The sequence below is a fragment of the Sceloporus occidentalis genome, unplaced genomic scaffold (genome assembly GCF_023333645.1).
Source record: "Sceloporus occidentalis isolate IW3139 unplaced genomic scaffold, rSceOcc1.0.p SCAF_2, whole genome shotgun sequence".
Lineage (NCBI taxonomy): Eukaryota > Metazoa > Chordata > Lepidosauria > Squamata > Phrynosomatidae > Sceloporus > Sceloporus occidentalis.
This window is the reverse complement of record NW_028316982.1, coordinates 121,243,905-121,260,226: the sequence shown is the minus strand read 5'-3', so window position 1 is coordinate 121,260,226 and position 16,322 is coordinate 121,243,905. Positions and strand designations below refer to the sequence as shown.

The 16,322-nt window shown below is 45.0% G+C and overlaps 1 protein-coding gene across 3 annotated transcripts in view; it reads left to right on the top strand.

Moving 5' to 3' along the window:
• The first annotated feature begins 1,038 nt into the window (after nt 1-1,038).
• The window catches only part of LOC149318937 (sphingomyelin synthase-related protein 1), a 29,448-nt gene continuing 14,164 nt past the window's right edge, over nt 1,039-16,322 (top strand). The window contains exons 1-3 of one of the 3 annotated variants that reach the window (XM_089510735.1): nt 1,124-1,235; nt 7,259-7,348; nt 13,595-14,190. In XM_089510735.1, coding sequence (XP_089366861.1) covers nt 13,607-14,190 — 584 coding nt within the window. In that variant the 5' untranslated portion in view covers nt 1,124-1,235; nt 7,259-7,348; nt 13,595-13,606. Of the gene's footprint in view, nt 1,236-7,258; nt 7,349-11,721; nt 12,223-13,594; nt 14,191-16,322 lie in introns of those variants that run through there. The other 2 variants (XM_089510733.1, XM_089510734.1) reach the window with 2 other exon arrangements.

Below are 16,322 nucleotides of genomic sequence, written 5' to 3'. Positions count from 1 at the left end.
GTTTGTGGGTTTTTTGGGCCACGTGGCCATGTTCTAGAAAAAATTTGTTTTACATTCCCCCAGCATCTGTGGCTGGCATCTTCAGAGAATGCTGGCATGGAAGAGAGGTGTGTGTGTGTGTGTGTGTGTATATATATATTCACACACACACACATATATACTGTGTGACCCTAGGTTGGGAGGAGTGCTTTCCACGTTAATCTGTGCAGTTCTTAGTTTTTTGTGGGTTTTTTGTGGCTATGCGGCCATGTTCTTGAAGAGTTTCTTCTTGATGTTTCACCAGCATCTGTGGCTGGCATCTTCAGAGAAAGCTGGCATGGAAGAGAGTGGTGTGTGTGTGTGTGTGTGTGTGTATATATATATATATATGTATACAGTATATACACACACACACTGTGTGACCCTGGGTAGGGAGGAGTGCTTTCCACGTTAATCTGTGTATTGTTCCTTTGCTGAATATGTGCGTGTGTTAGGGACCTAAAGCTCCCGCAGTAATGTACAGCTAGCCATGACTCTGCCCCCCCTCCCTCCTCCTCCTCTTCCTCTCTGAGGAAAAGCCAACTGCCAATGTTGAGACCGTTGCCCTTAGCCACGCCCTCCTGGCGCGAGCTGCTGGAGGGAAAAGGGGGTGGGGCTTGGGGCGCCTCCGTTTTCCTGAGCCACGCCCTCCTGGAGCGATCGGGAGGAGAAAGTGGGCGGGGCTTGGGGCGCCTCCGTTTTCCTGAGCCACGCCCTCCTGGCGCGAGCTGCTGGAGGGGAAAGTGGGCGGGGCTTGGGGCGCCTCCGTTTTCCTTAGCCACGCCCTCCTGTAGAAAGCGGGAGGGGAAGTGGGCGGGGCTTGGTGTCGCCTCCGTTTTCCTCAGCCACGCCCTCCTGGCGCGAGCTGCTTGAGGGTAGGGGAAAAGTGGGCGGGGCTTGATTGGCACCTCCCTCACGCCGAACCTTGTATTCTCGGGCTCCCTTTTCACGGAAGCGGTGCCAGTTGGGGCCCCGCCCCTTCCGCTGACGTCAGGGGCTGTTGATGACGCGCTGGGCAGTTGGCTGCGTGTCTGGCCTGGGCTCGCTCTCCAGTCGACGTCCGCTGCTCTTGGTGCTGCTGCCGCCGCTGAGGAGGAGGGTGATGGGGAAGGAGGAGGGGGCGCGGCAGAAGCAGCAGCAGCAGCGTCGGAGGAGACGCAGGCAACGCAGACCTCCGCCCCGAGGTTCCTCCGGGGAGACGTAGCGCCGGGACGCCGGTGAGGAGGAGGAGGAGGAAGAGGGAACGGGGAAGGCTCTGGGGTGGATAGGGAGGATGGAGAAGGGACCAGGGCCAGGCGCGTCCTCCTTTTCCAGCACACGTCCTCCTTTTCCAGGACACGTCCTCCTTTTCAAGGACGCGCCCTCCTATTCCAGGACGCATCCTGCATTTAAAGGACGCGTCCTCCTTTTCCAGGACGCATCTTCCATTTAAAGGACGCGTCCTCCTTTTCCAGGACGCGTCCTCCATTTAAAGGACGCGTCCTCCATTTAAAGGACGCGTCCTCCTTTTCCAGGACGCGTCCTCCTTTTCCAGGACGCGTCCTCTTTTTCAAGGACGCGTCCTCCATTTAAAGGACGCGTCCTCCTTTTCCAGGACGCGTCCTCCATTTCTGCCCCCAAAGAGGAGCCCCTCAGTCTTGAGCAGGACTAAGAAGCGTAGTAATGGGTGCATTTATTCATTCACCACCTAAATAAATACAGTTACAGACTTTGCAGAAGGTCCTCTCAGTCTTGTTCCTGCCTAAGAAGCATTAATTTGCATTTATTGCAAATTCACATTTATTTATATGACTAATGGATCTAATTAAATTTGGGCATGTCCTTTGTGTCCTACATTTTTCCTTGGGCGTCCTCCATTCCCCGCGCCTGAGCCTTCCCTCCTTGGGAGGGAGGACATCAGGTCACCTGACTGGAGCCTCAATGGACCGCAGAGATGCTCCATCGCTGCCCTGCGACTAGTGCGTCCTGTTCCCCAGCTTCTCTGGGGCTCTTAGCAGGATCTTCCAAACAGACTGGTACTTTGAGGAGACACCTTGGTGCAGGTGTTGCTCATGGTTTGTGGAAAACAAGTATTTCCACCAGACACGCCGCCTCATAGATTGCCAGCGCGTCTCGAAACATTAGCCTTTGACATGCGTGTGTCTGTGCGCATATATGTGCATCGCTCTTGCCTTGGCAATAGGGGCTCCAGTTTGGATACTGTTGCTGTTGTTGTTGTTCGTTGATCCCAACTCATGGCAACCCTGTGGGTGAGGCACCCCAGAGACCCAGGCCCTGCAAATTCATAATCGTGACCTCCTGAATTGAGTCCAGCCGTCTAGTATGCGGCCTTCCTCTCTTTATGCCTCTCTTTCCCTTTCCTGGCATCGTTGTCTTTTCCAGGGAGTCACGCCTTCTCATGACGTGGCCAAAGTACGGCAGCCTCAATATGATCATCTTGCTCTACCAGGAAACGCAAGCGGTCGGAAAAGCGACTCCGCGTCAGCATTAGGAGGAACCTCCTGACAGTAAGGGCTGTCCGACAGTGGAGCAGACTCCATCGGAGTGTAGTGGAGTCTCCTTCCTTGGAGGTCTTTAAGCAGAGGGTGGATGGCCATCTGTCAGGGATGCTTTGATTGGGAGTTCCTGCATGGCAGAATGGGGTTGGACTGGATGGCCCTTGGGGTCTCTTCCGACTCTGATTCTACCAAGATGTTACTCTGAATATTAGCTTCTGGGAACAAACAGCAGAGGAAAAATGATCAGTGTGCTGTGCTGCTCGGAGATGTCATGGGGCTGGCTGTTAAGGGCTAAAAGTCGGATAAGGGCTAGATATTGCAGTGATTTCAGGGTGTAGATGAAGTAAGGGGTGTGCAGGGACGTAGCCAGGATTTTAGGAAGGGGGGGGGGTCCAGACTAAGTGCCACCATTATAATGGGGCTTGGGTGCAGCGGTACAGCAGCATGCACCATTCATTTTTCTAATAGAAAGGGGGGGGGGTCTGGACCCCAAGGATCCCCCCCCCCTTGGCTATGTCCCTGGGGTGAAATGTGTATCAGGAAACCATACTGTCACCATGCTTTCTAGATCAGATAGGAAGCCTGTGGCCCTTCCAATTTTCATGAGTGATTGCTCCCTTCACCGTTGGCCAGGCTGACTAGGACTCGTTGGTCCCTGGCTGCGTTCTGGAGGATGGATACAGGGGAACACTTGCTGTCCTCGTACCTGGCATGCTTGCTGTTTGAGCTGCTTTCTCCCAGCTCCCTTCAACTGGGAGGCTGTACCTGTTGTATGCTGTACTGGTGTATTCTGCAGCAGTTCGTCTTATGCTTGCAACTGAAATAGGATGATGGTTTTTTTGTGGGTTTTTCGGGTTATGTGGCCATGTTCTAGAGGAGTTTATTCCTGATGTTTCGCCAGCATCTGTGGCTGGCATCTTCAGAGAAATTTTCTGAAGATGCCAGCCACAGATGCTGGCGAAACGTCAGGAATAAACTCCTCTAGAAAATGGCCACATAACCCGAAAAACCCACAAAATACTATGGACGCCGGCCATGAAAAGCCTTCGACTTCACAACGTAGGATGAGTTGGAGTCAAAAGACATGTGTCCTGTTGTTGTGGTGTGTTGGTGCACCTTCAAGTTGTTTCTAAACCTATCAATTTTTTTTTTGCAAGGTTTGTTCAAAGGAGAGTTGCCATTGCCATCCTCTGAGGTTGAGAGAGTGTGACTTGCTCAAAGTCATCCAGTGAGTTTTCATACCTGTGCTGAGATTTGAACCCCGTTCCCCAGAGACATAGTCCAATGCTCAAACGACTATGCCACGATAGCTCTTCCCCTCACAGTTAATTATATAGTGTTAATTCCATAGTTCATTGTTAGATGCATATCTTTTTAACAGCAGCTAACAGGACTGACGTTGCACAGTATGAACGGGGAATTCAAAGGCACAGCCCTGTTAGTCTGGAAAATCAGTGTGCAAAGGGGTCGTGTTGTAGCATCTTTGAGGCTCACTGAAAGAAAGATGCTGATAGCATGAGCTTTTGAAAACTTGAGTTTACTTTCTCAGACACATGGAGTATGCATCTGACTATGGAAAGGGTATATGTACAGTATTTGTGTTAGATTTTCACCCCCTACTGTAACCCATCATGTGGACCCCTCTCCCCTCTGAAACAGCAGGGAAGATGAAACTGATGCCTGGAGTCAATGGCCTGATACAGACAGACCAAAATAAAGCTGCTTGGGGTCTCTTTGGAGGTATGCTGTTTAAATGATGCATGGATCCTATGAGTCCGGAAGCTGCGCCAAAGCTGCGCTCCAGTGCTTAGGAATGGAGTGTGGCTTTGGTGCGACTTACGGACTCTTAGGACCCATGCATCATTTAAACAGCATACCTCCAAAGTGACTCGAAGCAGCTTTATTTTGGCCTGTCTGTATGAGGCCAATATTATCTATAATGGGACTGTCACCATAAACTTTTTATTGTAAAAGAATCTAAAAATCATTCTGTGCTATGTTGCTAGACTGTCTAGGGAAGTGGTGACAAGGTTTATTGATTTGCAATTCTTGCTGTGTGTTTACAGAGCAACTAGCTAATATTATTTATTTATTTATTTATGGTATTTATACCCAGCCCTAAAGGCTATCAGAGCGGCTTACAATTATTATTTTTAATAAGACGGTTCCCTGCCCTCAGGCTTACAATCTAAAAGACACGACACAAAAAGAGAAGGGAATGGTGGTGGGGAAGGGGATGAAGTCCATTGGTTCTTCTCTCCCTCTGAGGCCTGGACCGAGGCAGATGGACTGGAGGGAGGGCTCTTCTTCTTCAGGCTAGCCCTGGTGCAGCTGGGCCAGCCTATTCACTCCCTTGCAGGCCGAAGGATGACAGTTATCATGGAGTTATAATATGAAGAATTGGGGAAAAGAATTTATTGCCTTGTCATTTGCCACTAAGAATAATCCTAGAAATGGACAGGAAAAACTTTGGAGGTTTTTTTTTGGGGGGGGGAGGGAAATGAAATACAGTTGTCCCTCCATATGTGTGGACTGGGAGTCTTTGGTCTCGCTCTTCATGGGAGGAACAAGCTGTTATCTTTAAAACGGGCATGTGCGCAACCCCGCACACACACCACGCCTGGGTGCACCACTATTTTCTATGGGATTCGCATATGTTCGAGTTGCCATTTTTGTGGGGGTGGTGTCTGGAACGGATCCCCCGCAAGTTGGGAGGGGCAACTGTACTTCCCTTATCAGACTTCATGGTACTTTAGTACAGGAGGAACATCAGATGGGTTGAGCTAATCCAGTGTTAGGACTAAATAAGGTAGATTTGCTGAAATGAATAGCACTTGTTGTTCATGTTGGGTTTAGCCCATTAGCTCAATGACTCAATAGCTCCAACTATTTCATAAATATATAAATATAAATGTTTTTGTTTTACTGAAAGCAGTATGTACAAATGTCCCCTGAAGCCCTCTGCATCCTGGAAAAACAGGCATTTCTGTCTGCATTTCTGGAAAAAGCAAAAGCAAATTGACAAGTAAAAACATAGGCGCCGTGATTAATTAAAAGAAGGCTGTATTATCTTAGACCTGTGCAGAGACCTCAGTGTCGCCATGAAACAGACACTTAATATATATATGAGAGATAATGTATGCTTGGGGTAGTAATCATTCCAGTACTTAAGGAGCAGCAATGATTCTGCCTATCTGATGGAACTTTGCAACAGTATATTATCACATACAGGTTGCAGTTCTATGCACACAGTTAAGGGAATGAATCATAATGAACTGGGTGGGACTTTTAGACATTTTTTATTTGTATGCCGGAATTCTCCCAAAGAGAGTCTTTAAAAAAAACCCCACCTAAAACACATTTTTAAAAAAAATCTATACAAAATCATTTTAAAACACAAAAGTTTTTTAAAATAAATAAACGCACTCCAGTGAGCAGCTTAACTGCTTACCTATTAAAAGCCTACTTCAACACTCCTAGAAAAACATCCCCATTTTCCATCCCCAGAAAAGAAAGAAGAAAACAATAAAGTTCTTTTTCTCCCAACTTAGTTCCCATTTTTCCTGGGGATAAGAGACTGGGGGAAGTTGACTGCCTTCTGCCCAAGAATTTCACATCTCTATCATACACACCGGTTTTTGGGCTGAGGCCTGAGCTAATAGGTGTCAGATTGCTAGATAATTCATCCCTCTATGAAGTGTAACAGGTGTCATATATCTGCCTCATTTTTGTGTTTTGGATTGATTTTGAGGCTCAGAAAATGAACTTAGTAATGGCAAATTCCTTTCAAAGAACCCTGATAGTTTCCTTGGCTTTGTATGCTGGGGAATAGATTGGAGTTAGCTCAAAAAGGAAGCACCCGTGTTTGCAATATACATGGAATGCTGCTTTAAATTAATTTTGGATGAATTTTTGAATGAATATTTTACATTTATGATAGCTTAAGATGTAGCAGTTATTTATTCTTTGAATTAGGCTTTATTCCTTTGCTCAGATTTCTTGCTGGTGGTAGTGGTGAGAACTAACAGCTTATTTACCGTAGATATTTGAACTGTGGGTATGGTTTCACAGCTTTTTCCTCTGGCATGAGATGAGGAAGCTTTGCACAGGTAGACTGGTAGAATTCTTTGGGCTTGCACTTAAGTCTAGTTCCTGTAGACAAGAGGCACCATGGTGTAGTATTTTGAGCTTTGGACTATGACTCTGAAGACTAGGGGCCAGAGCACATGGGCATGAAAGAATGACCCGAGTTCCCTCTGGCTGCAAGCGGGTCAGGACTGCACTGGCTGCACAACTCACTCCCAAAGTAGGACCCTACCTGTGCTGCCAAGAGTCTGATTATCCTGGCTTCTTGCTCTGGTCCAAAGGACTGGAGCGCAGGTTCAGTGTGGCTTTGGGCCACTTTGGAAGCATGTGTCGTTTGAACGCCATGCCTTCAAAGCGCCCAAAAGCTGCCTCATTTGATCCATCTGTTCCGGGCCTAGGGTTTGAATCCCCGCTCAGCCATGGAAAACCACTGGGTGACATTAAGCACGTCACACATTATCAAATTCAGAAGAAGCCAAAGGCATGCCCAAACCCCCTCCGAACAAATCTTGCCAGGAAAACCTCATTATAGGGTTGCCATGAGAAGGCACACAACAAGCTGTAGATGAGAAGGGCGTGCATGTAGGCAAATAGATGAAATTTCATTCAGGCTTGGTGAAGGAAGGAATGAGTTCTTGTTTGCTGCTGTTTTCAAGACAGAAACCAGTTGGGCTGCCAAGAGAGGGAAGTCCCCTATTTTACATCCGCTACAGAACTGCAGCAGGTTCTCTGCCAGCCTCAGCAAGGTTAGTATGTTTTTGGGCTTATTTTCAAGGCCGTTTTACTTTCTCTAGTGACTCTGTTGGCTGATGAGCTGATTCAGCACAGGGATGTTTTTTCATAGAATTCAGTAGCACTGCACAGATAACATTCATAAACTTTGTTTCTCAAGAGAGCAGAGAACTGTACTCAGGGTGCTGTTGTCTGTCACAGGGCAGTGGAGTCAGACATGGAAGCAATTTTGTGTGAAGTTGGTAGAAATGTATCAAATCTGGCTTCAAAACAAAGACGTATAATACATAATTTTATACTTTACTAAAGAAATACATTATTCTGTCAGTCTAGGCAGCCTGATAATTCATGTGGTAGTGATAAAATGCCTTCTGTCACCGTTACACTACAGTAAATTTGTTGCTAGTAATATATATTTCTCATTGAAGAAATAGTTGGGAATTAGGCAGTATAAAAACAGGAGTTGGAGTTGAATGTTTGGTGTACTAACTAACTCAGCAATAGATCTGTCAAAATTTTTGTAACATTCATGTTGTGCTGTGCTCTTTATTTTCTGTTGTACCTGATCTAAAGTATGTCCATACAAGTGAAACATAGGCCTGTTACAGACCGCCAAAATAAAGCTGCTTCGAGTCTCTTTGGAGGTATGCTGTTTAAATGATGCATGCACCCTAAGAATCTGGAAGCTGCACCAAAGCTGCACTCCAGTGCTTAGGACTGGAGTGTGGCTTTGGCGCAACCTCCGGACTCTTAGGACCCATGCATCATTTAAATAGCATACCTCCAAAGAGACCCGAAGCAGCTTTATTTTGGCAGTCTGTAACAGGCCATAGACTTTTTAGACTACCATTATCAGAAGGGTTTGCAGTCCTACAATCAATATGTCTAGACTTGTGTATAGATTTACGGTTTTAAATTCTATGTTGGCATCCCACAGTCTGTGGGCCTAGGCCACTTAGGCCTAGTGGACCTAGGCCCAGGGTGTCCTATCTTTTTCTGCTGCTGCCTAATAAATCAAGGTTTGTTCCTTATGCCAGGGAATTCAGAGCACTTTTGCCAGCTGTTTCTCCTATGTCAGTTGTAAGTGGAAAGTGAAGATGGTTGAGACTTTGATAGGCTCAAGTCTTGGAGCCATGTATAAACTCGTTCTCTTTTTGAAGTGTCACAATTACTTGCTGAACGTGGGTCAATATCTTTTCCTTTCTACCAAGAAGGTAGAACCAGGTCTAATAAATTTATGTTATAGAAGGTATATTTCAATTGAACATTGAACTCAACTTTGTGGCTGTGGATGGCCGCAGTACCCACATTTAACCAGACCAAAGATGCAGCAAGGTCTGGGAAACCTTCAACAGTGTCTGCACCTGAAATTGTTGAACATTTTCATGACCTGATTTTGGTAGAGTAGTGAAACACATTTGGTTTATAATTCATGAGCAGTTGGCTGTTCAGAAGCTGTCAGCCAAGTGAGTGCCGAAATGCTGCCGGGAAATGAAATCAAATGGACAAATCCAAGTTGATTTTGCAGCATTTGGGGTGATCTACTGATAATTTGGGGGGACAACTTGTCACTGTTGATGAAACGTGGTTACATGTCCTTGCAGTGGTGCCACTTGGGTTTTCTATAGTCAAAGAAATTCAAGACTGAAAGGTCAGGAGGAAAGGTCATGGCTGCAGGGTTTTTTTTTGGGGGGGGGGGATAAGGAAGGTATTTTGATGACTATCTTCAGAAAGGCCAAAAAGTTTATGCAGAATACTACTCTAACTTGCTCTGACAATTAAAAGTAGCATTAAAGGATTAATGGGAAGGGAAGCTGTTGAAAGGTGTTCTCTCTTTGCAAGATAATGCACCTGCTCACAAGGTTGGGGTTGGCAAGAAGATGGATGGTTTGAAGAATGTGGGTCCTAAGTGGATAGACCATTCACCACAGTCACCAAATCTTGCTCCATATGACTATTTCCCATTTCCATCCCTTAAAAAAAGTTTGAAAGGAAGGAGGTTTTTGAATGATTCAGTGATGATAGCAGCAGCAGAGCAGTATTTCAGTGACCAGAACATCAAGATCAGACCATATTACTCCAATATTAAAATCTCTTCATTGACTGCTGATCAGCTTCTGGGTACAATACAAAGTGTTGGTCATTACCTTTAAAGCCCTACATGGCTTGGGCCCGAATTACTTAAAGGAATGCCTCTCCCTACACAATCTGCCCCACACTCTCAGATCTTCAGGGAAGAAATTATTGGAATATACAAAAACTAGACTAATTACAACTTCCCATAAAGCATTTACAGCTGTGGCCCCTAAACTATGGAACAACTTACCAGAAGAGATCCGTCTTATTACCACCTTAGAAGCCTTTAAGAAGGCACTTAAGATGGATCTCTTCCGGGAGGCTTATCTATCTGACCTTCTATAGCTGATCTCAAAGAACACTCCCACTTCTGACTTTGATAGCATGGAAAACAGACGATGATTTGGTCATTTTAGTGATTGGTGGTAGTTTTGTTGTTCATTCTATTGATTGTATTTTTAGATAATACTATATCTTGTATTTTATTGTTGATTTTATTCTCTGTTATAATCCCGCCTCTATTCGCAGGGATTACAATGTGCCAAGTGCACCAAGTTTTGGGGTGGATATGTGGGTTAGCATGTAAGATTAATGACTCTGGGTCATTTCCTTCTTGTTTGGGCCAAGAATTTTTTAGCACCCTGCCCTAAATCCAATTATTTCAAAGAATCAATGCTACTTTATGAAGGTACTGATTAGCTTCTGTAGAACCCAGAAAAGGAGGCGTATTATATGTTACTGATTACAGTAAAGCCAGCAGGCAAATTACTTAATATTGGCACTTTATTGAACTTATTTCCTGTAAAGCAGGAGGAAATGTTCCTTTAACAACTTGTAATCCAATTTGATTATGTCTTTATGCTGAAAAGTGGGGTATAAATGAAACAATAAACCCTGGCATAGGAAGTTTTCTGGAATGCTAATAAAGAAAGCATTATCCCCCCCCCCCCCAGACATTTGATTCTTCCACATTTCTGTGTCTCTTCCCTGCTTCCCATTTCTAGTGGAGATTGATGTCTCCTTCTCTCCCTGGCTCCCATTGTGGGAAATGTAAATGGAGACCTTGCCCCTCTTTATAATGTATTTTCCTCATCTGGTCAGCTTTCTCAAAGTAGTCATGTATCAGAATGAGTTGTGTTTAATACTTGTACACAGTAAACTAGGCTTAAAAATAGCCAGGAATAATAGTTTCCATCATTTGGACCTTACTGTAGACTTTATTCTTAATACAAAGCTGTCACAGGTTACCTTTGTTGTATTGGTGTATAAAGTTAGCCTCGGTACCTGCAGGGAATCCATTCCGGACCCTCCCCTTGCGGATACCAAAATCCACGGATGTTCAAGTCCCATTGACCTCAGTGACTGCACAGCCACACAGCCGCATCACCATTAGGAACAACAGGGCTTGGTAATTTACGGCTCTCTCCAACCAATGGCTGACGAGAATGTGGAAGAGATGGGGCAGAGGCAACCCGGTGGGGCCTAAGTTAACTTTTTATGTTCCAGCCAGGACAGGCTTCTCAGCCAAGAGGTACCATTGTTTCCAATGCTGGCGCAGCCACGTGGCTCCACCACCATTGGAAACAACGTGGGCATGCCATCTGCTAATGCCTAAATCTGCGGATGGCGAATCCATGTATACCGAGGGCTAACTGTATTTGATATACAAATTTGAAGAATGATGCTTCCTTATTGTACAGTATTGGGAGGAGATTATTGTCTTGCAGTTATTTTAGAGTAATTCTGACTGAGCTTTTGAGGGATGAAGATAACTTTGGTGATTAATCCTTCAAACAATTGATTTCTGAACTTATCAAATGGTCTAGACCAGTGATGGTGAACCTTTTACAGACCGAGTGCCCAAACTGCAACCCAGACCCCACTTATTTATTGCAAAGTGCCACGTCCCTCTGGCTTTCTAGTAAGAAACTCTGGCAGATTCTGTGCTAGGGCGACAGCATGTGTGCCCACAGAGAGGGCTCTGAGTGCCACCTCTGGCACGCATGCCATAGGTTCGCCATCACTGGTCTAGACTCTAGTTTTCTTCAGAGTCTGCATTTTATTTTCCTCTTTTGGCTGTGTATTTTTTGGGGGGAAAGTTAGAATTTTTTCCTAATCAGTTTTCTGTGTGTCTGTGATTTGGTAAGAAACTCAAATTTGCAATTTTACTAAATCCTTGGTAAAGTAATACTTGGATTTACTTAGGATTTTTTTGTTGTTGTTTTCATTTGAAAAGCAAACTACATTTATTTCCCACCTTTCCATCATCTAGGTTTTATGGGGACTCACTGCTTAGACAATTTTATTAACAGTGTATGTACTGGTGGGAGCAAGGAAAGAAAGGATGAAGAGCTAAAGTCACACAGCTCTAGTAGACGAGCATTTAGCACATATTAAGAGCAGCCGGAGTTGTGATTAGAGATGTGAAGGACTCATGAAAAGCAGCTACTCTTTCAAATATTAAAAGAAATTGAGGGGCGGGGGGAGCTCCCAGAGTTTTTCACCATTTTTCTCAGTCCTTGACATTTTTATTAGGGACGCATGCCTCCCCCTGCCCTGACCCCTGTTATGGGGAACCTATATGAAGACACTTGTTTTCTTTATGCTCTTTCTTCATGTGACTAGTTTTTTCAGAGAAGTAATACCCCAGAATGTATTCTATTGAAGACTTTCTGAAGTATATTTGTCTAGAAAGCAACTGCTTGCTTCCAGCATGGAAGATTTGCTTTATAACTAGCAAACAGGGAAAATTAGTTTAAATTGCCAAGAGCTACTCTTCTTCCCAGCTGCTAGGATTTCATAAACTGTTAACGTAAGTATGTGTAGACAAGCAAAAACTACTTTTAGGCATGTCACTTTTCCTTGTTTCCTGATAAAGGTGCAGTATATTTATTCTTGCTTTATCTTGACAGGTATATAATACTGAAGTGCCTTGTTAAACAGTGTTAGATTGTACTTAAGACTTTGGAATTAAAACTGTGGTGCCAGTGATGTTGTCTTTTTAATTTTCTACTTATTGATAAAACATCAGAACAATTAATAACTTAAGAGTGACGCCTCTTTAAGGTACTTGCCATTAAATTATTTAAGATGGTATCAGACCAGTTAAGGGCATCAATTTGTAATTCCTGAAGCCCCAAAACAATTTCTTTACAGGTGATTTTTCTGCCCCCAAAACTACAAAATGGAGACCCTCCCATGCAAAATGCAGCCCTACCGCTGCCAATTGTTCATTTAAAAAATCAGCAAAAATTGACTGAAAACTTAACTGGAAATAATGTGTTCTTACTTCTGGTCATGGTGGATGTACTGGCATGGCCTGTTAGTGTGATACAAAAATGGCCCCTACCAGTTGCCCACCCCTGCTTTGGAGCCTGCTTTTATCACAAATATGCTTGCAGTACCCCAAATCCCATCTGATCGTGGAAGCTAAACAGGGTTAGTCCTGGTTAGTACTTGGATGGGAAACCACCAGTGAACACCTAGTGCTGGAGGTTGTATTTTAGAGAACAGATTTGGAAAATCCTTATCTAAGAAAACCATGTGTAATTCATGGGATTGCCACAGATCAACAGGCAACTTGAAGGCACATACAAATATGCATGTTTATTGTTTCCCTCATTTGTTGGGATCCACAGGTCTACTTGGTGCACCCAAGAAGTAGTTCTATGGAAATGCATGATAATGGACCATTATACGTATATGTAATTGCCATACGAATTATTTGTCAGAAATATGTCACCATCGGTTTTAAGTTATGTAATGCTCAGGGGGTCTGTCAAGCATGTTGTGTCATGTGCATTGAGGAAATGTAAGTGCTGCAGAAAGCTCCCTGCCTGGCTTATAATATGGTTAGCCCGTCCCCATGCATGTGGTACTGATCAACAGATGCATATAGGAGGAAAGTACTCTTATTCTTCTGTTGCTTAACTGCTTTACCTCTTGGGGATCTTAAGCCTTTTATATGGATGGTAATGTTCTTTATTTGAAACCTGATGTCTGAAGGTGGATTGTTTTCTCTAGATTTTAATTCAGGGACTCTTAAGGATAGGCAGGACTCAGTTTTGTATTTTATAAGAAAATTGGAATTTTAGTATGTATATTGTAAGGCACTTTTTTAGGAAGTTATAACCTGATAACCTCTGTGTATTACTAACTTTATCTTTAAAATATCTGATTTTTAGGAGATAGAGAAAATGGAAGGCAGCACTCAGCTTTGCATTCGGCGTTGGTCTACCAGACATGTAGCCAAGTGGCTAAAGGAAGAAGGTTTTTGTGAATATGTGGACATTTTGTGTGATAAACACAGACTGGATGGAATTACACTACTGACCCTGACCGAATATGACTTGAGGTCTCCTCCTTTGGAAATCAAAGTTCTTGGTGATATCAAAAGGCTAATGTTGTCAATACGCAAGTTACAGAAGCACCATATTGAAGTTCTGGAAGAGCTTGGTTATAACAATGACAGTCCCATTGGTTCATTATCCCCTGTAATTGGCTCTCTTCAAGGAACAGACTGGTTCTGTAATGGTGAAGTGCAACGGGATTGTGATGACTGCGAGCCTGCTGCTGACTTGAATGCGGAACAGTATCAGTATGCAAATGGGAAAAACAAACATTCTACACGAAGACTGAACCCAGAGTACTGGAAAACAGCTTTGAGTTGTATATATGTTTTCATTGTGTTTGGCTTCACATCGTTTGTCATGGTCATCGTTCATGAGCGTGTGCCTGACATGCAGACATACCCACCACTACCAGACATATTCCTAGACAGGTAAGTGCAGCTTAAACCTTCCAAAGAAAAACTCTTAATGCAGATATATTCAACTGCTCTGATTAAAGTACAGTTTGCCCTGTGAGTGGCATAAAAATGAAATAAATAAATACATACAATCATTAGCTTACAGTTGTAAACCGCTTAGACACTGCTTAGGCGGTATGAAGTGGTATGTAAATGAAACTTGTTTGGTTAAAAAAAAATTGCAATGTGTGCATAGAATGAGTTTTGGATGCTCTTAGTATTTGCTGCTCATCCTTAGTCTTGAGTAATCGAGCTCTTTTACTACTGAGTGAATATATAAAAACTAGATTATCCTGGTGTTCCACTTTTCTCTATTTGTTCCAGGGCTGCATTGATTATAATGACCTAAACCACATTCTGAATGATACAGTTTCAACTATTTGTATCATTTGTGAGGACAATTCTGTTTAATCATTGTGTCTTATTAACTAAGTACATTATTGTTTGGCTCTATAAGTTGAAATCTATGAAGTTGTTATTATATTTAAATGAAGGCTTTTGCTAAAATAAATCAATGTGCTGCTAGATTATCTCTCCCACCCTCTTTGCCCTTCTTTTTTGCTTTTTTATCATTATTTAATATAACCTTAATACAGTATATACTAAGAGATGTAGGTTTCATTTGAAGGTAGGTATGCACAAAGCTTCTAGTCTGAATTGTGGATCTCTTGCATTTACACCCAGATCCTTTTTTCTGGGTCAGATAATTTCCTAAATTCTTTATCCATTGATCCCCCTCTACTGTATAGGAGTTTGGCAGAAACCTTGCAGATATCCCTTGTTACGAATCCATGTCACGTTATTCATGGCTTAGTGTTTTCGACAGAGGACCCGAGCCAATGTGGTATAGTGGTTTGATATTGGATTGTGACTCTGAAGACCAGAGTTCGAATTCCTGCTTGGGTATGAAAACCCACTGGATGACCTTGGGCACACTCTTGGAGCCTCAGTGGAAGGCAAAGGCAAACCTCTTAAAAAGAGAATAAATTCATTTGAGATGTGGTGCTAGAGAAGAGTGCTGAGGATACTGTGGACAGCAAAATGAACAAATAAATGGGTCCTTGAAGATGAAACCTGGAATTTCCCTGGGTAAAAGTTGACTAAATGGACACTGTCATACTTTGTCCACATTATGAGAAGGCATGAATCATTAGAAAAGACAATAATGTTAGGAAAGTTGGAAGGAAGAAGAATGAAAGGAAGACCACATGCTAGATGGATGGACTTAATTAAGGAAGTCATGAGTATGACTCTTTGAGAGCTTAGGAGAACAGTGTGTCTTGGAGATGTGTCATCCACAAGATCACCATGATTTTTTTGCTTTTGCTACTGTCAGAATATTGTACCACAGGATCTGATAAAAGGGGCAGGAGGTCTACATCAGGGGTCGGCAACCTCCGGCCCGCGGGCCGGATGCGGCCCGCGGAGGCCTGGCGACCGGCCCCTGCCTCCCCTTGCCGCTGCCGCCGCCGCCGCGGCGGCCGCCCGTCGCGGCATTTCGCCGCTCTGGGCGCCGCCATTTTGGGCGGCAAAATGGCGGCGAAGTCTCGCGCGACCTCCCTCGAGGTCGCGCGAGACTTCGCGGCCATTTTAGCTGAAAAAATGGCGGCGCCCAGAGCGGCCTCTCGGGCTATGGGCGCCGCCATTTTTATACCCAAAATGGCGGCGAAATCTCGCGCGACCTTGGGGGAGGTTGCGCGAGACTTCGCCGCCATTTTGCCGCCCAAAATGGCGGCGCCCAGAGCGGCGAAAAGCCGCGATGGGCAGCCGCGGCGGCAGCGGCGGCGGGCCTTTGAGAGGCCCGCTGCCGTCCCTGGGGCCCTCCAGGAGGGCTCCGAGGGCGGCAGGGGGCCTCTGGGTGGCCCGCTGCCGTCCCTGGGGCCCTCCAGGAGGGCTCCGAGGGCGGCAGGGGGCCTGCTGCCGTCCCTGGGGCCCTCCAGGAGGGCTCCGAGGGCGGCAGGGGGCCTCTGGGGGACCCTTTTCCGTCCCTGGGGCCCTCCAGGAGGGCTCCGAGGGCGGCAGGGGGCCTGCTGCCGTCCCTGGGGCCCTCCAGGAGGGCTCCGAGGGCGGCAGGGGGCCTCTGGGGGGCCCTTTGCCGTCTCTGG